Below are 23,274 nucleotides of genomic sequence, written 5' to 3'. Positions count from 1 at the left end.
AATAGTTTGAATAATAAATTGGCTACTAAAATAAGATTTATTGCATTCTGTGATAAACAACGACATTGGAATTTTGGCGGGTAACCTTGTTTTTCATCAATACGAACTAGGCCTTTGAAATATTTATATTCAGACAAACTGTCTCCTAGCAAATTTGTGGTTCAGATAACATTTGCCATCGCATAACGTTTTTGTTAGAAAAGATAAGGGATACCAGCACAAAGAAAGATAAGATAAAACTGAGGATGTTTTGGGAATTGTTTTGTAACGTTAATATTTAATGTTCCATACAAAGTTATTTAACCTAGTGTCATATTAAACGAATTATTTCAAGTGGGTCACTCGGTAAGCGGCAACACTCGGAGTCACATATCATTGTCGGCACTTAGACAATTGCGTCGGCAATAAACGAACAAAGGTTGGCCCTCTGCCCTCTTTACCTATTTATGAATGTACATACATTTGTGTCATTGTGAGAAAAAGGGAAAAGGACAAAGTATATTTAAACAGCCGCCAGCTAAAAAGGATGAAGACTTTTGCATGATTGAGTTACAAGACTAAGATATAATATTCAGTTTAGATATACCTATACAAGAAAGCTTTTTTCTCCTAATAGCGTATTGTTCACCGTAATAGCCATTCTATTCAAAAATCTTCCACAATGTTGTAGCCTTGTCGGCAATCCTTCAAAAGCATATAAACAAATGTCAAACAATTTTTTCACATGTTTGTCGGCAACGCACGTGCCTACACTATACCGGACCTACCGCACAGATCATAAACAATTATCTTTTACTTTATGATAGACTAACACGAGTTTCCTGCTTCATTTAATGTACTATGTATTTACGAATTTGCCGCTTTTTCTTATTTGATTTTCGATGTTTACTTTTTTATGCTATGAGAGAATTATGATGGAGGTGAACACAATATACAGTTTCATTAAATTACTTTTATTGGTAATTTCTTTTTGATTGGGACATAAACATAGAAATGCAGTGCGATAAGCTTAATTGATAGTTTAAACTCGGAATGATAGGTGAAGTAAACAATGGGGGAAAGTAATGCGTTTTTTATTGGACCAAACGAGGTTAGTCTTCTACAGCTATCGAGCATGATAATTGGATTCCAGAATAAGATAATTGATACAAATAAATTAATAAACAGCCGACTCATCTACATTATCGCGCCCTACAAAATTATCCATCATTCCAGCCATTATAAACTCAATTAAATCTCATCAACATAACCCGAGGATTCTAGGGCGAGCTATTATCTATTCTAAGACTTGTCACCACTTTTGTCCCTTTGAGAAAGGACAACTTAGGGCAACAATAGCCACGTTTGACCCTCAATGACCGGACCGGCCCTTATTTGTGTATTTTGAGCAATAAACAGCGCTTTTTATGACATTGTCAGATTTTGCATTTAAATGTGAATAGGTGAATGCATATTGTCCGTTGGTGCAGCTCGTGGATGCAGCGCGCAGGTACCGTTGGTGCATAATCATTAGATTCGGCGAGAGTAGTCGCGGCCATGTTGCATGGGAATTTGCGTTTGGCGGGAAAAGTGACTTTTCGGTTGACAGGTGACGGATAACTTTTTCTTTTCGGCAAGATAATCAGGTTTGGGTGTTGGCGCGATTTTTTGTGGTAAAATGAAATCAATTTAAATAAAGAACATAGGCCGTTTGTGTGATTTCATTGCTGGGGCTTTTAATCTGTGACCTCATTTATTGATCGAATCAATAAAACGAACGTGTTAATATGCTGAGAACGGGTATAAGGAATAAAATGGCCTCCATTTGAAATAATACTAATCCGCTCACAACCCGAAAAGCCTTTAGAAACCATAAACGATTGTATTCATTAAAGAACTCCAAGGCCTTTGTGCTATTGTTTGTTACAAATATGCATATAAATATGCGTGAAATGTTAGAAAATAAATCTAAGGTTGCGTTTAATATTCTGTGACAATACTTCATACACGTTGAGTTTATACAAAATATTAAACAGGGTTAGACGCACACCTACACACGCACACACGCAAGGACAACAAACAATAATACAATAATTTTCAATCCTTTTCGGTGCGTACGCGCATCCTATCTGTTGCATTCGCTCGTATAAAGCTGTCTCGCTCGCACGGTCATTGACCGCGCATCTCCGATGAGATAGCATCTAGTGGCCGAGCAGCTTCCTCTAGATAGAACACTTTCTGACCAATTAAAAATATGATTTCGAAATTGAAAATCGAATAAACAATACAAAAATTTAAATTCAGAATCATGCATAGCCTTGCGAAACGTTTGATTAGGCATGACCCAGTTCGAGAGATAAGAACATATACAACGCAATACTTCAAACAGTGGCTTATCCTAAACATTTGAAATTCGAACGCGCAACAGAACGACCGTTGATACAGATTCAAAAAGCTCATAAAAACTACGACTCGTAGTAGTTTATTTACGATCCAGCGTGCTCTGCAATAAGAGAAGTTCTATATGCTCCGGTTGAAAAAACCAAAACAATTTTTTGTGCTCCAAAAATCTTTACGAGCGTTTTCGGATAGTAAACGAGAGAGATGGTTGTTACTTGTTATGTCTCTTTCTAGTGCTAGTGAAAAGGCCCTTATGCCTTTGTTGGTATTTGGGATCATGTTGCGTTGGCGTGATCCACAAGACATGTTTACATTTACCATTTATACTGAAGTTTCAAAAAAGTAAACATGCTTTAAAACGTCAAAAAATTGTATTGTCATCGATCCTTGATAAGTGTACAAAGTTTGAGTTAAAACTGTCCATTTAAAGTGAGTCAAAATCGAGACTAAAGGAGGATACATACAAACATACATAAGCTAATATGCGTGTTAAAAACAAAACAGTCCTTCATATTTCATATTAAAACACTAATTGTGCGATTGTAAATGTCATCAGGCTTGAGGACAATTTAAATAATGTTGAAATAATTGCCCGTCCTCGCTTGTTATGGTAGGTCAGTAATACAATGTTTTTTTAATGAATTGCCTTGATGTCTAATATACTATGTGGTAACTACATGAAGATGTGTGAATATGTATTCATAGGATTTTACATATATATCGCGTCATTTAAATTTAATAATAACCGATTGTTATAAAAAAAAATCTTCAGCAAATAGTGCAGTATTTTTTCTTATCAGACCCTTAGAAGTGGGTTAGTGGGACAAAAAGTTGAGGGCCACATGTCAAAAGTATACGAACTTGAACTTATTATCGGAGTATTCAAACGTTTCACGAAATTATTTATCGGATATCACTTATCTTTTAACGCATGCAATCTTATAACCTACCAAGTGATTAGTTGTGTATAGAATTTATTTTTCATTAGAACTCCTTTTTAATTTGATAATTTAACTATTTTTAACCGACTTTACGAAAAACGACGGAAGAATTCAATACACAGCTTTTTTATTGTAAGTGTACTGGAATTTTAAAGATATTCCAAAAATGTACCTATCTAAAATGTAGACATGTAGTAGTATCGGCTACTACATGTCTACATTTTTACTATTCTCAAATTTAATCAAATGTTATTAAAATAAAGTGAACTCTACTGTTGCTCAAGTTTAACTGAACTCAGAATGATCAAATTGCTCTTTCACGAATAGATAGTTCTCACGAAACAAAAACAAAACAAATATTAGCGTTACGATCATAATAAGATTTGTAAACAGCCGTTGTTCAGAGACAGAAATCGTGTTTATACATTTTAATTTTAATTTTAAATTAATCTAGAAATGCCATTTACAAAATAGTGATAGACCATCAAAACAATCACAGTTTTGTTTATTAAATAGAATTAACTGTCAATGTCAAATGTTTTCTTTTACTTTCTTCATAGCTAGATGTGCAATTGCCAGTGTCAATTATAATGTCAAATGTGAATTACTATCAACATTTTTAAATCATTCTAGCATTTTAAATAGCTGCATAATCGCATTCCTCATAGTATGATATTAAAAACTGAGATATTCTAAATTTTTGTCTAACACAACCCGTTGTTTAGACAAATTACAGCGTTTACACAAATGCCAGCGTAAATTGTTACCAAATTATATACGAGCGTGAATGTAAAGGTAAATTTTATTCAAATTGATCGAATTATCATTGAATAATTGTATAATTTGTAGTTCTAAAGTGTACTCACGACCGCCGTTATAAGATTAACATAGTGTTGAAATGCCTTACCTGAAAAAAAATTAATAGATTAGCTAAAGGCCACAATTTTAGTAACGTTATTCTAAAATTCTAAATTCATATAAACGATGTTACGTATACGGGAAACCAATTACGTCCAGGACAAAATGAGCGATCATTAAAATAATTGCTAGAACGCGTAGACGGCATGAGTACAATCGAGATTAAATCGTTGATTTCTAACCCGACCGGTCTTGCTCCGGGGTGTCCATTATACATTTCTAAACGCATCTTGTATGTTCCAAATTCAAATTTGATGGATGTGTCATTCTAATGTGAGATTCTATTTTTTTTTTTTTTTTTTTTTTTTTTTTTTTTTATTTTTTTTATCTGTAAAATGTTGCCAGTAGTAAAAATAGCTGTAAGTATTTATTTATTGCGCTTTCATTTTTCATGTTATAGAATTTCTTTTGCTCGCTATGTCATTAAAAACAAATGATTTCAATCATGAAATAATATTACATAAATTATGATTGGAAGTGTGCATAGATTATAGTTGAATAAAAACAAGTAATCTCGTGTCAACGGACGTGACATTAGCAAGATATATAGAATTAGTTTTCTATCATCTATCATCCCTCGATGTTGACATATTTTTTGCGCATGGCAATCTAAGTGGATAATATGTTTTTATCTATTTTGTGGAATAATGAACAGTAGTTCTATTACTTTGTTGTGGATTGATTTATTCTTCTTTATGATAGAAGAATTATTTTTTACCATTAAATCTTAATATATAAGAAACTTGCTAGAGATTTAATGAATGCAATAATGCGTATATAAAGTAAAGAGAAAATCTTCTATAGGACCCAACCATTCCCATGTAAAATAAATAAGGTTTGTTAATAATTGCATGAATTAAACGATAAATCACCTTCAGCGTAATGAACAGAAATAAATAACTCGCACAATATCGATAAGGTGCACGTTTATTTAATAAATTGTTCTAGTAAATTAATGTATTAATTGCAAAACCAGTTCTAGAAATTTATTTCGCTGATAATTATTTCTTAAAAATATTTTAATGTACTCCTATTTATTATCTGTGTTCTGTAGGCATTAGCATACGTTAATTATATAAGGGTTATTTAAATGTTTTTGTTTAAATTCTAGACTAGATATTCGAATAAAATAATTTTAAAATCACATTATGTTCTAAGGAATTTAAATGGCAGCAGCTGAACGAGAAATTCAGATGTCGAATTCAGATTCTTTCAATGGGAATTGTTTAAGAAAAATTTTCATAAAAAATTGGCGAGGTTCAATGACCTTTACACGCGTCTTTGCCATAAAGACTGTGTTTTGTCTCGCTCGTGAGCAGTGAAAGGGAAAGAGAGGGGCGCGTTGTTTGTAAACTAAGTTTGTTAGTGTTGTGATGTTTTGATCGAGGTTAAACTCTATGAAATTTTCTTGAAGTTTATGTATTAGTCAAATTACATGAATGAGTAGTTTTACCTTTCAATGATAAGAAACCAAGACGTATGAAATATGAATGTACTACATAGTATTACGGTCAAAACAGAAGATAAAGTTGTAATTAATGGCAATTGCAAGTCATAAATAAACGAGATGAACAATTTTTTGCACTATTTAATTGTGTTTGTTTCTTAACCGCTAAAGTTATTCAAGAAAATAAAAATCTTAATTCTGAACGACCTTATGTGAAACGAAATATTATTGTGTCATTTAACTTTTTCGCCAAATTACATTTTCTACAATGTTTATTATGTAAAGCCCGAGTTCAAACACCTCCACCTACGATTCGCGAATAAACTAGCACTCCAAGTCTAAATTGCTATTCGGTTTCCGCTCACACGCATTTTGATAACTTCGCTGCTACGGTATTTTGCAACAAATAGTTTCGTTTCGAAATACTTCTTTTTTCATGTCTTGTTTATATCCTGGCCGGTTGGCGTAAAGGAAAAAAACATTATTCTATTGTGAAAGGGCGCCAATTTTAAATTTGGAACTTCAATTTCGTTCTTCAATTTTACTAATGAAATAGGTATTATCGTGATTTAATTTATTTGATGTTCTTGTCTTCTTGTTATTTAATTTAAATGTTAAGTGTCATAAATAAAATATAATTAGTTGTAAATAATTTCACTTTTGTCTTGAACGTAAACATTGAAAAGCGTTGAAATACGTATGCAAAGGCTTTGAAAGGTACCGTTACAGCTACCGTGGCCATATTTGTTGTAAATGTTTTTGAGACGTGTCGTTTTAAATATTACGTAGTATTTTGAGAACAACAAATTATTTTGATTTACTATTAAGATATATTTTATTTTTGGATTGAATGTGATAAAAAATATTATTTAGTTTTTATATGATATTTTATTACTTATTTGCCAATTTGCAAATGTTTTTCAAGTTTTACAATAATTATTAATATATTAAACAGATGTTTTTCTTATTTTTATTTTTTAATTTAGGATTAGGCCGTGTTTACACATGACAATGTGTTAGGAAATGAACATTAAGGATATGATGCCTTGATTTTTAAATATGAATTTAAATCTTCGATGTATTATTTATTTACATTTTTTTTCGTATGTTTGTGCTGCGTTCAATGACGGGTTGTGTCGGTTCATTCACCTGACGCATGCGCATTGGGCAGTGTCATTGTAAGAACCTAAGACAATATTGCCTTTCTTCTGAGACACAGATTAAAAATATTTTTTTAAAACACTTTTTATTTTTGGTACGTGACGAAATGTACTCTTATTATTTTTTTCTTTCGCACTACTCTAGTTACAATAATACGTAAAACGATATACTATATATATCAAAGAACCTAATACGTATGGTTGCCGCAATAAAATAAACCGTTACACAAAATGTGGTCAACCTGAGAGCGATCTTAAGTAACATTAAATCATTTTTATACAGTTACCAAGGTTGTAGTAACCCTACTGTACCTCTTAACTGTACTGTGGTACTAGCAGTAATAGCTAAGGCCTTGTAGGGCTTGGTATAACGGTGTTCGAATCGATTAATTTTGATTAATTATTTCTGAGTTTGAGGTAATATGTGTGTCAAATTATTTATAAGTTATGCTGCAAAAAAAAAAAACAAATTTACGCAAACTCGCGGTCAAGGACCAGTTTGTAAGTAGTAAGGATGTCGCATTCTGATAGATTAATAATGTGACAGTATTTTTATACCGTAAATATAGTATATATTTAAAAATATTAATAATCAAATTTTCAGTAATTCACCAATGGAGGTATCTGTATCTGGTAATAATCGCAAACATAGTCCTCTTGTTTACACAAAAGGTATGTCACATAAGTTACTTCATTTTTGTATCTCAATGAAACAATTATTATAGGGCTATTTACATGAATTTTAACTCGTTAATAACCCAGCCGTGCCTCAGTAACGGAGCAATTTGGCTCGGCTGTTACAACGGGTTTATTTCAAGTAGAAGTTAGAACTAAAGATTTTTGTACTGTGATACTCGTCTAACTGTATTTAATTACGAATTGTAGGTGTTTTATTAGAAGGTTATCAAGCAATTTAATCACTTTTCGTAAGTAGGTAGCGACTATTAGAAACACGTTTATTTATCAAGATTTTTTTTAATTTGGGCAAAAGCGTTTACAACTGCAAGGAATTTGGTACTGAAGTGGTTTGTTTTCTAAATTCTATGGTATAGAAAACTTATAGTCATAGAAAACGACTTAAACGTGAGTAACGCCGCAGGATGAAGCTACTTATTGCTTAGTACTTGAAAGTAAAAGGCGTGAGCTAGCCAAGACTAATCCGTTCTTGACCCTCTAACAGCCGTGCGAGGGTACAGTCGTACCCACAATCAATATTCATATCCATACATTATTCGTTCACACACAATTAGTCCGACACAATCGCATTCATCGGACATTTGAAATTCAGATTGTAATTCTATATCTTTAATTCCATCTCCGAGAATGGAATGAAATATTAATATTTTCGTCACAATAAAATATTTTCATTGTCGCGGCTGAGGGCTTGACTGGTTTTATTTCGAGGGCCGTTATCAATCCAAAGTGTCCCGAACGGGTCAAAGGAATGTGTGCATAACCTTTTAACGCGAGGTATTTCAACGCGAGGCAAGATTGGAGGTGAGGTGTGCGGGGCCGTTCGCGTGACACGCGCTCCTCGCGCTCCTCGCGTCGTTTGTTTTTCGTAACGTTAGCGCTATGCCACAGTGTAAAATACTTATATCAAAAGTAAATTGTGATCAATTTTTATTATGTAAGCAATGTAAAAGTGTTTGTGTCAGATTGTAAATATAAAAGTAAATAAAGAAATCATTTACAACTTTATAAACTGAGATAAGTAGGTACTAGGAATTTATTAATTAGCACAACATAATTATGGAAGTACTTGGTGTAACTAATAAATATTACTTGCTGCTACCAGTAGAAGCTTAGAGTATTATATTAGAATAGTATAGAGCGCGTGTATTACAATATAACTACAATACTACAACAATCTACAAAAATGGTCTGATATTATTTCTTCGTAAAATTATAAAAAAAAAGTTTTATTGAAAAATATAAATATCGCTAATTTCTGAACATTTTCACTCATAACATTTTTATTTATAGTTCTATGACAAAAAGTTACTGGACCAAAATTGTAGAAAATTTAATTTGCAACAAATAATGTTGACAATTTTTTTTTATCAGATTAATAGTTTAAGAGATATATCATAAAAACCATATTAAGCGCTATTTTTAAGATGGCGGCCGTGGGACAAGGGTGGCGACCCCACAAACTTGGTGATAGCTTCACACTAACCCCCCCTACACATCAAAAAAATAAAATGCGTCCTCCTAAAAAACGCAACCCCAAATGTAACTTTTCAATGAACTATAATAACAATGATTATGAACTAACTATTATCATCTATTATACAGTAAAAGTTCCTTATTCGCGCTTCCTTTATTCGCGTTTTCACTATTCGGGAATTAAAAAAATGCGACCCAATTTCTATATTCGCGACTAAAAATTTTTTTATTCGCGGATTTAATAAGTACATACATAATAATAAAATTATTCCAATAGGTATCTAACACAATATCCTTGTCAAATGGACTAATAAGAAAGTAAAATAGATCTTATTACAAGTTAGCCTAAAGTACATAATATTATGTTGTTAATTAATGATATCGCCGAGGCCTTTGACCCAAGCCGCCTTTGTCGCAAGCCGCCTTTGCCGCGATTGATGTTTTTGAGAATGTAAATAAACAGAATGGAAGCAACCTTATAACTCAATAAATAAAGTATATTTTTAAATGTAGTTCCGTTTATAGTAAAAGCCGCTTTGCGTGTTTTATAGGTTTCGTCTTTCACATTCGTTACAAAAATAATTGTGATCGAGTAACGTCTACTGCACTCTTCCTAGTTTATAAATTTATAATGTCAACTAAAAAAAATGAGACACGAAAAAAATCTCAATCGTCACCTAGGAACGTATAACGTAGAACCTATAATCCCATATAATAATTACCATTCCGTATTCACGGTTTCTGTATTCGAGGCATATATTTTATGGAACATATACCCCGCCAATAAGGAACTTTTACTGTAGTGATTAATAATTATTATTAGTCAATAATCATTATTATTTGACTATTATCAATTATTTTTTAACAAATAATCATTATTGTTTTTTTCCTTAAAATAAACAACTGTAATTAATAATTATACCCCAAAATTATGCAAATAATACACCAATTACGTAATAATAATCCATACTAATATTATAAATGCGAACGTAACTCTGTCTGTCTGTCTGTTACTCAATCACGCCTAAACTACTGAACCAATTTGCATGAAATTTGGTATAGAGATATTTTGATACCCGAGAAAAGGCATAGGCTACCTTTTATTGCGAAATATGTACCACGGGCGAAGCCGGGGCGGACCACTAGTATTATATATATAAAACAAATTATTATAAACTAAACTCTTATTTCACAGTAACGCAGCTTTTATCGTTTTGAAATAAAAGCATACGAGGTGAAACTTTATGACCAACTGATATTTTTATTCTGTGGCATCAAGTAACTACGTTTTTATCATATTACTCAATTTACATACTAGTTCTCTTTTCCTGTCCTTTTTTGTGATACTGACACTGCTTTCTTCCGAATTTTGTTTGTTTTGTTACCCATTTTCAATAATTTATCTTTACTCAAAACTTAAAATCGAGCGGAGATAATTTGACACAGGTCCTACGTTAGCAAGCGCCTGATCAGGACTGGCGGGGTAGCGGGCAGCGCGGTTTGTAAAGAAAACGCTGGGCAACGTTAAGTTCTGAGATATAATATGTATTTAATAATTACAGGGCTTCAGTAGAAAACCAAAATTTAGCACGTTTTCTGCAGTACATCAAAATACATATCCTTATATAAAAATTATTTCCAAAATCAGAAATTTCATTAATAAATAATTCGTTTTCGATCTTTATTTTAGCCTATTTTTATGATTTTATATGATCGAACAAAATACACGTGGTTGTGTAACAAATTAGCACACTTTTTAGGAAATATCTTGAAGTGTATTGATTATTTTTTCTAGAAGCGTCATATAATTGCAAATACATGAAAAATTTGATCTTGCAAACCAATTTTACTCCGCTTCGCTGAAAGGACTCCCCTTAACTCTTTTAGTATTTGCCTTAGCACTTCTTTAAAAATTCCACGTAATGATAACCCCCAGGTCGGTGTTTGAACAGTTGATTAGTGTAGAACAATAGAGATGTGTGCCGTGTTAATTATTATGGAGTTTAAGAACGCAGCCACGTTCGTTTTATTGCGCAGTTTAATTGACACACTAATGCTACGAAAGTTTACCTTTTTATATTCCCGGCTCCTTTCAAGGAGCGATAATATCCCGGCAATTTATACAGTGACAATATAATTAAGTCGGTCCATTACCGACGAAGCGAGATACGAAGAAATAAACAAATGTGTGAAACTTGAAATGGTCATCATTCAACCGTTCCGATAATTACAAAGATATTAACATTTCTATTTGGAATTAGCATACATTTCGATTCATAAAATTCTATCCATCATATGGGACATTTCGAGATGGATGGACATTTGTGACAGTTGAATTGTCGCGAAGAATGAAGTGTTAAGAATGGATAGAATCAAAGTTCACACGTGTTCTAAGCATTGGTGTCAACAATAGGGGTCTTGAGTGACCCCTTGATTAGGAGAGGGTTAAGAAATTTCACGTTAAAATTAGGGTTTTTCGAGTACTCCGAAATGTATATGTAATGGGATAGTTTAATCTTATGTTTGTATGGAACCGAAGATTTTCTTATTTTCGTTTAAAATTTGATATTCACAAACAAAACACGTTTTTTACAGCGCACGTAACAGTAAAACAAGAAGCGTAAATAGCGTAAAGATTATCTCTCGGATCGTTGACATTTTTCCTTCCTACGCGTTCCAGTTTACTTCTTATGTAAAGAACAAACATTTTCTATTTGAAGATAATATTATGAATATCATCATGTATTAACATTTTTATTTATAATTTAGTACACCGCAATTCATATTGAGACTGATTTATAAAATTAGCGATTTCAATCTAATCTATACTTATATTATAAAGCTGAAGAATTTGTTTGTTAGAACGCGCTAATCTCAGGAACTACTGGTCTGATTTGAAAAATTCTTTCGGTGTTAGATAGCCTATTTATCGAGGAAGGCTATAGGCTATATATCATCACGCTAAGACCAACAGGAGCGCAGCAATGCGGGTGAAACCGCGGAGCACAGCTAGTCTTAAATAAAAGTTGACTACGTCAGAAATATAAATTTAAACCAGGCAATTGAACTAATTTACATTATTCCAAAGGGTGTTGACGTTGAAAGATCCAAGTATTCATACAATAGAATAAAATAAATCGAAAATGCATTAGAATTTAAAGAAATAATCCAACCGCGATTCGAGTGTATCTCAAGTATCGGAATAAATAATGTTGTTGTATGATTTATAAGGGACATTTGTCAAATAATGAAGTCATACATCTTTCACGCCCTTCAGTGACACTTGGTTATTTACATAATGATCGTAATGTTTGGCTTTCATTTTACGGAACGTTACATTTGGAATTTCTAATACATCTTAAACATACCTATGTGTATATTATTAAAAGGAATTGTGTTCGTCTGTCCGTCTGGTTATTCGTAAAACACGTAACGGACTTTAAAACTGAAGAATAAAAATAAAAAAAAAAACCAAAAAAAAAAATTTAACACTTAAAATATACAGATTACATATTTTTGAAAACTTACCCTCTAAGAAGTAAATAAATTACCTAGGTACTAGTTACTCGAGAACTCATAGCAATATCTAATCATCTACAATTCACATCGAGGTAACTAGAAAATAGAAATCGAAACACAGTAAAAGGTGATTGTAATAACAATCCAATCAGAAACGCATTGGTCAGGAATCGAATCCACGGCCCCGTTTCCGTTAAACCACGATCGAATGTACGTCTGCGGTCGATAATTCTCAATATCGTATATGTAATTACATCCCCGCGGTTGCTATCGTGTTTATAATTATCTTATTACACTGCGTTGACTGTTTTAATCTGGTTGTTTCTTTTTAAATCCATAGAGTTTAGTTTGAGGTTGCAATAAAATAGTCTCATACTTGTTTAGTGTGCGCTTTTCGGAAAAAAATGACTCAATATTTATTTTATCACTTACGTATGTTAGTGACTCTGACTCTTACAGCTGTCATAAAAAGATTTGACGTCATCAAACATCTCACGTTAATGTCTATGGGAAAGGACAAAATGTTGAAGGACTAAAAAGTAAAGTTTGCTCGTTATGGGTCAATTAGGACTCCTTGACAAGGGTAATTACGGTTCCCACGTATAAGTCGTTAGTGTGACTTCCGACTTCGCACTGCGCGGTGACACTTTGGTGTAAAGACGCTAAATAATCAAATAAAATCACAAATAATATTTTGGACTTAACGGAATGTAACGGCTGTATACAAACTTAAAGTTCACGCCCGCACAGCTGTGTATCGGGTGCACTATGCGGAACATTACCGTTTTTATTCTAATTTTATTACGAAAAAAAAAAAAATAAGAACAATAACTCGTTGATTTCGTACTGGCGATATATTATTTTGGCGGCAACACGTTAATTGCATTGAAAGCTGTCAAACGAAAAAAAAATCTCGCCCGTTCCAAAATTGAAATTGACGCGTTCCATTTAAAACAATAACGGAGCGTGTTTTTAAATTGAAAATAATGAAATTTGATTGATGGGATTTATAAAATGCGGATTGTTTGAGGGTGTGAATGTTTTATTTAGCGTGAGTTATGGAATATTTTTTAACAAAAGGAGAAATGGGACGTATGGGTCACGTTCGCACGGGGTTAAACATTATTTATTGATCCGTCACGAAATGGGTTAAAACAAAAAATCCCCCAATATTTTAACGGAATTGTAGGCGTAGTGATGTGCAACAGGGGTTGTTAGACTTTAATTCATATACAAAATACTTAATCAAAAATATGTATTATAAGTAAAATTCAAATTCATTAACAATTAGCACCCAATAAGGACTATGATGCTTTGCCAGCTTGCTTTGATATTGCCACTGTTAATTTCCACTATCCATTTAAAAAAACTTATTTTAAAACATACAACATACTACATATAGTATACTACAACATTTTTCCACACACTTTATTCCAACGTACATATTTCCCACTGACCTCTCCACCTCTTTTTTGTTCAAACAAGGAAGCTATAGAGAACACAAGTGAGGGATGTTCACTCTGAACACGTGTGCCTGGGAAACCGTTTAACAAGGGTGATATATTGATAATAGCATTTATCTACGGGATCCAATCGATTGCCGCTTATTGGTAAATTACTGATATCGAATACACTCCAATTCATGGGAAATTGATAGCGTGTTTTATTAATTTAGGGAGCCAAAACAAGTAACGGTTTTTGTAAGCAATGAGCGTAATTAAAAGAATAATTAATCATTTGATATGATCATTAACGATGTGTGAATTTTGCAAAACAATTTACATGTTTTTAGACTAAGTTTTTAGAGTGCATTTTTACCGAACTGTATGCTGAATTTTAGTAATTAAAATTCGTGATAATGAAGTTTAATAATATTTAAAGTATAAACTACTGCTATTTCTCGAAAGTTTGAATATAATATTATGTTCTTTTTCATAGTTAAGATTTGAAACTAATATTAAAGTAGGTACTCAAACAATTATGTATTCGCACCATTCACGCTATAAATACTAATTATTAATTGACCAAATATAGGTTTTTAATAGACTATTATCTAAGCACTAATCTTATAAATTACAGAACAATAGTATCCAGGTCACGAGTGAACTATTCTGATTAAAAGATCGAAAGTAGTGATGTTAAAACGGCTCTCACTTTCACTCAAGGCTTTACGCTCGAAGGGTAGCGGGTTCATAGACTAAATCACTGGACGGAACAATCAGATGTTTTCCTGTACTTGAAGGGCGATATTGAGGTAGGTCAAGATTGACGATATTCCTTTTCTCATACTGTATGTACTTGAATAACATCACGTATATTTCAGATACGGCGTCAAGTGCGTGGGACGCCTTTCTAGTCACATACTTTATTTAGAAAGTAACCGACGTGTACCAAATTTAACGGTAACCGTTATATTATAGTTACATAGTAGGCTCGTAATACGCTCGCATTTGAAATTTCAAAAATGGAATTAAAATTTCAAATAAAGATCATTGGAATTCTAGAATGGTCTGTCATTCCGCTCAATTTTTTTAGCTTCGTCCCGAGAAGTCATTCGTTCAATCAACCCGCTAATAGAATACAGTCGCCTTCCTTGTCTCAAATGATCATTCGCAATTATATCGTTCCTTGTATTTCTCGGAACGGAGATGTGAGATACTTTTAACTTTTTCTAATACGTTAGCAGTCGTTACATGCGCTGAAGCATATCCTGTACACTGCTTCCTTGGGGTTTCACAGGTGAGCACTTAAACGTGAGAACGGTGCAATGTTTTAATGTCCTGTCGGCAATTAGGTTTCGCATTAGCAAGTGCAGGGGTGTCGTTAAAGCAACGAATATATCCTTCCATTTTGCCCGTCGTTGCTGACTACCGTTTGAAAATCTTATTAATTTTATGTATGTTTGTTTCTTTTTCACCCGATAACCCCTGAACAGATTTCGATAATACTTTGCAGTGATATTGCCTATACCAGAATAACAAATAAGCTATAGAAATTATTTTGCCCACCGGTGAAACTGAGATGAATATCCTTGTACAATTTAAACGTTAGATAAACAATTAACAAGGTAATTAATTCAAAAGTGTTGCGTGTTGAAATCGATCCAGACAGATGATACATCCCCACGGTCATTCGATGCAGAATGTAGAGGGTGCTATAAATAATAAATATTAGAGTAAAGCACGTGGGGGTTGAGCAGATGCCGTAGCGACCGTTACTATTCCCCTATCTGATAGAATTTTCGAATTTCGAACACGTGTGTTGACAGACTTTTTTTCCAATCACCCACATCGATTTTCGCGACCGTGTTTCGGATAAGGTGACCTGAAAAAAATATACGAATTTCGACACTTACTTAAAATTTAAACCTATGCGCCTATTTTATACACAACGCTATTAATTTTATATGAAAAAAACTTTTAACTTCTGTGCATAAATAAATTTCTAATGAGGTACAAGCTACCAATAAATAACTGCATTAATCAAAAATAATTGACACTTACAAAATTGATCCGCTTCCGATTTGCTAATAATATCCGTCCACGAAAGTTGGGGAAAGTGACAGTTAAAAAATCAATATAACCGTTGGTGTCAGCGAGGGTGCGTACAGAACTACAAAGGGCGCACGCGTCGCATTGTACTCGTATTATGAATCACATAGTAATGGGGAAGCGTATTGCGAATCGTTTTGATTGTCAAACAAAAACATTCAAACTCGTTCTAAATTTTAAATTTCGAATTCGATCGTCAAAAATATAGAACAAATTAAAATTGTTCGTTTAACAGCCAGTATTTTTTTTATAAAATTTGAATTTATTCTTAAAATAGGTTGGTAACAACTTATGTAAGCTGACCGTCTTGAACTATTGTGCGTCTCATATTAATAGAAATGTAATACAATATTAGAAACCCTGCAGTTTGGTCCACTTATAAAAGTTCAGTGACATCGGAAAGGTGTAATTACGAATTGAAATAGAAATATTAAGGGATTGTAAGGAATTGGGTGACCCGGTTCTAAGGCCCCCTGCAGCACAGCACGGTTGGTCAGTTTCAGACAATAAAAATACTGTTTCAATATTATGAAGCTTATAATTTAGTCTGCTATTTGAGATTTCTATTTCACTTAGACCAAATAGCGTGGGATTTTTAAAATTAATAATTTTTCTTAAATATTGAGTTGAAAGATCGTTAAACACTAGAGGAATACGCTAAACATGAACATGTAATTGTATCATTGTGAAATTTAAGCGTAATTTAAAATTGTCGTCCTAGATCAATTAAATAGAACAGGCGACGCCATCTTGACGGTTGCAACAAAATTACGCGTGTAACAGCGACGCAACATGAATTAGCGCGTGGGTGCGACAAGGACAGCCTACTAGCGTACTATACTACATTGATTATTCTCAATGAATCACTTCGATTTACATTACAATAATATTATATTGATTGCGTAACGCTGAATTAAATTACGCTGTTTTACATGAATAAACTCGTACAGAGAAAAAGCGGCTGAAAATTATTTAATTTATTTATCATACGATTCAGATATTATGGCCGTTAGATACGCTAGTGTTTACGTAGTATTTTATTATTATCTCCTTTTTACGATGGGCCACATGTGTAATCTAAAAGAGGACAAGTGTGGGAGGCAACGCGTTCGTTGTGTCAAAACAAATGCTCTGAATCTAGGTCAAATTAAGCAGTAATTGAAAAACAAGTAGCTGTATTATGTCTCGCGTAGATAACATTTAATTAATTAATTTAAATATTCTGTTATATGCGAATTATGGGTATAATAAATTATAGTAAACAGGTCAAGTCAAGCTGCGATAATTTAAAAATAGTATAATATATAATTACTATTAACAAATTAAGGCGTTAATCTAAAAAAAAGTCATCTTAGAATGGCGTTCATTGTATCGTCATTAGAGCAGAGGGTTTGCAATAGCCCATAAAAACAATATAATAAGCAACTTAACACTTTTTGCGAGACTCGCCCCAACATTACGAACTTAGGCAGTCGTATTTAAAATTAATAAAGAAATTATTAAGTCTTAATTTTTAATGACAGTGGCGACATTAGAGTTAACACCTTGGCCGATAAAAAACTGATTTAAAGGGGTAAGACATAAGGCGTATTGTACACTTACAAGTGGGCATGTCTAGAAACTCGATAGCGTCTTATCGCTTATTTAATATGTATCAGCCTTTATATTAGAGACGTTGGTGGTTCAGAGTAATTAGTGTCAGATGATAGTCAAATTTGACACCTTTCAGCTTGTGGCTGTTGGCCATTTAGCACGTACATAATAGCAATTTGTAAACGAATCTAGGTAGGTACAACATAAGATCATTTTTGTTTCGATAGTGTTTTGCTGTGATATGTTATTCGAGACATCTCTGCATCCGAAATAGCAGTTAAATAAGTAGTAAATATTGAATGATAAAATACATGTCATATAATTAATCATTTTCGCTTTTATAATATCTACCTACATATTAGATGCAAATAATATGTCGACACAACTTATCAGCACATTTCATTGTTTTGTTAAACTTGAATTTTCACTCGGATTGTTACTATTTATAACCATTTTATTACGTATTGTTTTCTCCACATTACATTGTTGCAACGAATTACGATTTATGGAAGTTCTACAAACTAACGCGACGCCCGCGCCGGTTCGTCTAGCGAAGTAAATCCTAACTACCTAACTATACTAGAGTTGTTTATTTCACAATTACACCGAGAAAAATACGTAAACATAGGTAGGTATTTAATGTATAAAGAGTTTATTGGTTGGATTGATTTTTTAACAAAGAGTCTGGCAAATGGCAATTGCTTTGTAGAAGTGTCAATCACACGATCAGCGGTCACCTTTGGTTAGTGTGTTGCTATATTGTGTTGTTGTGGTAAATCATTTATCACATACATCTTAAACTTTATTTGTGTGTTTTACATTTTTCTGTATCTCTAATAAATCTATGTTATATTAAATGTAAAACTAGTTTAAGTGTTTAGCATAATTTGGATAGTATTAATGTCAAATACAGATAGACTAAAATGGCAATTTAAATATGTCAATGTCACTAAAAGTCGTCAAAGTTTAGTACAATAACGAAGCACTCGTAGATTTGTTATCGCTATGTAAACATACAGACAAACCACCAATAGCCCGACGCATAACAACGATAAAATTGATAATATTGTTTACCGTGTAATTAGTTTATAAACTATTGCGTTATCTAGAAACGTATAAGGTTAAAATAGTGAAACTTACCTGTTATTCTCTTTTGAGTCTTATTGCTATCCGGACTGGATACTTTAGTTTCTTTAGCTGGCGTGTTTGGTTTTTGTGCAGTTATGGTGATCGGTGCTCTTCGTAGCGCAGCAGGGATGGATGAGGCTGGAACTAGTTGCCATGCGAATCTCTGCGTGCCCGGTAGGGGCTTTTCTTTTGCGAAGTCGAAGCCCCATCGCTGGCTATCCAGGTCCAACTGACGGGATAGTTCCCTCTCGGCGAATCTTCGGTTCTCCTCTCTATCCGTGCAGCCGAACAGATTCCTTCGCACCGTATTGAGCGTGGTCAGTCCGTGCACTCTCAAGGACCTAACGTCCAGCACTGTGGTAGCCTGTAGGCCGGGAGCCCTCACACTCAACGTAGACATCTTCGAGCTCGGTCCAAACACAGTGACGCACCCCGATCGCATCGACGCTTTCGCCTAACAAAAAATAACAATTTAGTTCTGTTACACACGTATTAGAGTTTCATCACGCACCAATAAGAATACTAATTGGGTAATGGTTTGTAAACAAGTCGTAAGACGCGACGACGCGCGGCGATAAGGAATACGTCCGCACACGCGTAGGGCAAAAATTCGACTGTAGGTCGATGTGCGCCTGCGCGTAAGTTGCGTCGCGGCTTGCGCGTGCTCCCTGCCCTGCGCGGTCAACGCGTCGCGGCTAGTGCCCCCGCTCGACACGGTGTGGCGCTAGTGTCGCGCTTCGTGAACTAGTTATGCCGTGCCTTGAATTCACTCTCCCTTTGTGGGCGTAAAATATTATTCGGTGGCAGATTATGGTACTACATAATTACTAACTAACAACGTAATAATGCTTTAAATTTTTCACAAATACTTTGAGAAATTGGTTTGGTATTAAATGTTGAAAATTCATAAAATTTATTTAATTATTTCTGCAGTACATACCTAATTTCATCTATAATAATTATTTATTACTCGTGTTTTTCTATAACATTGTTAAATGATTTTTCTTAGCTTAGGATTTCCTAAATTATTTATTTATTTCTTTTGTTCAAAATAATTAATGAGTTAAAAAATATAAGTCTTCCATACTTTTTATCTAGGTACATACCTATGTTTTACCAATTTATAAAAAATAGAAATGTTTTTCATTCATATGAAATTCACAAAACCAAATTGAATTTATGCAATTATAAATAACTAAGTATAAAACATATAAATTAAAATAAAAAAATGTTTATTGTGATCAACAAGTATTTCATATATTATTATTTCGTTTGTTTTATTTCAACATAAAATTTCCTTAATTTCTGGGTAACATAAAATCAAAGCCACTGGCAACACTGAGATTCACTTGTTTACGAAGAACGAAGACGTGTCTAGTTACGTGTGATGCATAAATGTTGAAACTTCTTATCTAAAGTATGTCTATCTCCATCGCACGCGCATTTAATCGATTCATGTAGAAAGAGACAAGAGATACAGCTCGCGATGTAGCCGCCATTTTGCCAAGCCGAGAGTCGAGTTATATCGAACTATTTCATCGGATTAAGTACAATTTGCTTTTTAAAATAAACTGACATTGTAGTTTATTTTATATAAATTTTTTAGTTAAAATAATATTATTTTATTATTATTTTTCAAATGTCTACTTTTTATTACGAACGAAATTTCATTTTTCCATATCTACTACCGAGTTTAAATTACGAATTATCATTTGTTTAGGCCAACGTGGCTTAGATTTTTATTGAAAATTACATCGAACAGGTTATATTTTTCTAAATTAATATGGTTAAGATACATACCTAGGAGGTTTTATATGAAATTTCACGGAAAATCACCAATTTACCGTCGGGGTTCACTGCACTGCCGTACTAATTTTCGAGATGTGAGGGTGACGCGATGGCGCGAGCGCGGGATCGGACGCCATTGGTTGAAAATGGCGGCCAGTCGTTTCATTGGCCGGAGCATTTTAGGCGCCAATTTTCGGTTGGTCGAGGCGCCGGATGGCGGGAAATAAACGCGACTTTCCGGCGCGCTCATGAGTTTTGTTACGGAAAATTATGTTTGGCGGGCTCGGCTTCCGCTTTTACAATCATATTTCAATAGTATTATATCGCTTTGAAAGCTGAAACTTCCACTGCAGGGCGAAATTTTTATACTTAACGTTGGTAATGTTTATAATTGTTCTAACATAATATTGTTTTACTATGTTTTATTAAATTTCAAGTCTTAAAAATATTGCCAATTATTTTGCGACATGAAGAGTCTTCTTAAAAATAAATTATATTTTGTACTTATCAGGTTTTTTTATTTGTACAATTATTATACTAAGTAAATATTATTTCCTGTTACAGTGTATTGGATAAACTCGCAAAATGGTTTCGGTGATGTGTAAATATGTTATTATTACTTTTGTAAGGGTTGTTTCAAATAAATAAGAAGATTGAGTTTGACTTGATTATAAAAATAAGGCACACATTTTAATGATTACGTCATGATGATTATTTAACGCCATGAATTAAGAAATATTTAGTTGTCTGTATTTGATTTTTTTGTGAAGGAGTACCTACTGTAAAATGTAGGTGGAAATTGTGGCTTTTGAATTCCTTTATTTATCAAGTAATCAAATAATAAATTGTTTATTTCTAGCCGTTAATTATCACTTCGCTCTTAAAATAGTTATGAGAAAATGAAAAAGAAAAACTTGCGCACAATTTAATATATTTTGCTATCTTTTTGGGATATTTATCAAGGACCCAATATACTAGAATAATTATAGTTATAGTATTTTAATATAGTTTGAAAATACTTAATTTTGAATTAAAAAATATTAAATTTTATTAAGCGAATTTTCGTTGCAGCTGAAGAGTTACCCATTACTATTTTGCAGTTGCGTTTCTTTTTGCACATATTTAAAGTTTATGTTTAAAATACATTTCTCCAATTAGGAACGTAACGTTAGTGACTTATTGACCTATTTTTAACGGAAATCAGCGGTAAAACCGCGGCAAAAAGCGGTTTCCGTTTTACGCAGATGTTTGTAAAAAGTTCTTTCACTGCAGGTGCATTTATGGCGGAGTTTGTGACAGATGCACATAAAAACAAGCTTTGCGGTAATCTTTGGATTTAAATAAACATTTTCTATTTGCGTGTAAGAAATTTGGGCTGCGTAGTTTTGTCGGTAATTTACTAGTAGGTATTTTTAAGGAAAAAAATATTTCAATTAAGTGATACCCACTTGGTTATAATTATGTAAGTACTAAGTATAAGTGATAAAATATTTTTGGGGAAGGCTTCGTTTAGAACCGATTTTATGCCTTTAACTTTGCAGCGAAACCATGATGAAAAGTGTTTCTAGACATGGCATCTTGTGAAACATGCACCTGAATAAGTATATAATATTATCTTATATATAAAATTCTCGTGTCACAATGTTAGTCTGCATACTCCTCCGAAACGGCTGGACCGATTCTCATGAAATTTTCTGTGCATATCGGGTAAGTCTGAGAATCGGCCAACATCTATTTTTCATATGTACCACGGGCGAAGCCGGGGCGGACCGCTAGTAATATTATAATAATCTAAACATCGTTAGATTTTCGAAACTTTCTGACGATATTGTTCATGACGTGTTGTGTGATGTCGAAAATCTTAATATACTTAAATAATATAAAATTAAGAATCGTATTGAAAAAATTAATTTAACTTATAAATTGAAGTAATATCACGGTATTATTTAGGTATGTTCAAATAACCGAGTAACTACGATTATTTCGAGAATAGACAACATTCATAGACAAAAATTAATTATCTGTGGTTCCACATTTATAAATAAACACGAGGATATAGTAACGTATCTACAAACACAACCGTAAAAGCGGTAAGTTTTTTTCGCTTCCTTTTACTCCCTGAATGATTGATCTGAAACACATTTAGTTGAATCTAAGCACAAAAACATAACACCACCTGGTTTTAGTGAAGTCAATTTTAAATTTAAAAGTAACTAAATAACTGCTAAGTAAACTTCATAATAGTAATAAACATTTTTGAAAGTACTTTTGAACTGTCAAATATTCAATTCGGTGTATGCACAGATCACAGAAACTAAAGGGGTGTATATGTCAGACTACCCTACCCTGCCCTACTTATTGTGTGGAGTTGGTGTGGAGCCAAGAATTAAAAGAAGAAAAATTTGGTGAATCTTAATGTTCTGAGGAAATTCAAATCATTTATTTGTTAGTTCAATTAGTTCAACCATAAGTTTACGATTATTAATTTAGAAGCATATATTTATCTTATGCTTTTGAGTTTTGTAGGTAAACATTAAACATGAAAAACTTTACGAAAATGCCTGCGAACGTGTTCTATATTTGCTTAATATTTTTTATGTATTTTTATTTTAATGTCATAATGAAGACTTTGTTGTTAACTTTTTCAACTGTGGACGGTTTTAGTTACACAGGCGAGATAA

General features: G+C 33.1%; 1 protein-coding gene across 1 annotated transcript in view; it reads right to left on the bottom strand.

Annotated features, from left to right (window-relative positions):
* LOC123701245 (cyclin-dependent kinase inhibitor 1-like) overlaps positions 1-20,698 on the bottom strand; it is a 36,187-nt gene extending 15,489 nt beyond the window's left edge. Inside the window, exons 1-2 of the mRNA XM_045648656.1 lie at positions 20,606-20,698; positions 18,818-19,259 (exon numbers count right to left, since the gene is read on the bottom strand). Of these exons, the coding sequence (XP_045504612.1) occupies positions 18,818-19,247 (430 nt within the window). The 5' untranslated portion in view covers positions 19,248-19,259; positions 20,606-20,698. The remainder of the gene's footprint in view (positions 1-18,817; positions 19,260-20,605) is intronic.
* Positions 20,699-23,274: the final 2,576 nt, after the last annotated feature.

The sequence above is a fragment of the Colias croceus genome, chromosome 21, assembly GCF_905220415.1.
Source record: "Colias croceus chromosome 21, ilColCroc2.1".
Taxonomy (NCBI): Eukaryota; Metazoa; Arthropoda; class Insecta; order Lepidoptera; family Pieridae; genus Colias; species Colias croceus.
The sequence above is the reverse complement of the archived record's forward strand: the minus strand, read 5'-3'. Positions and strand labels throughout refer to the sequence as shown.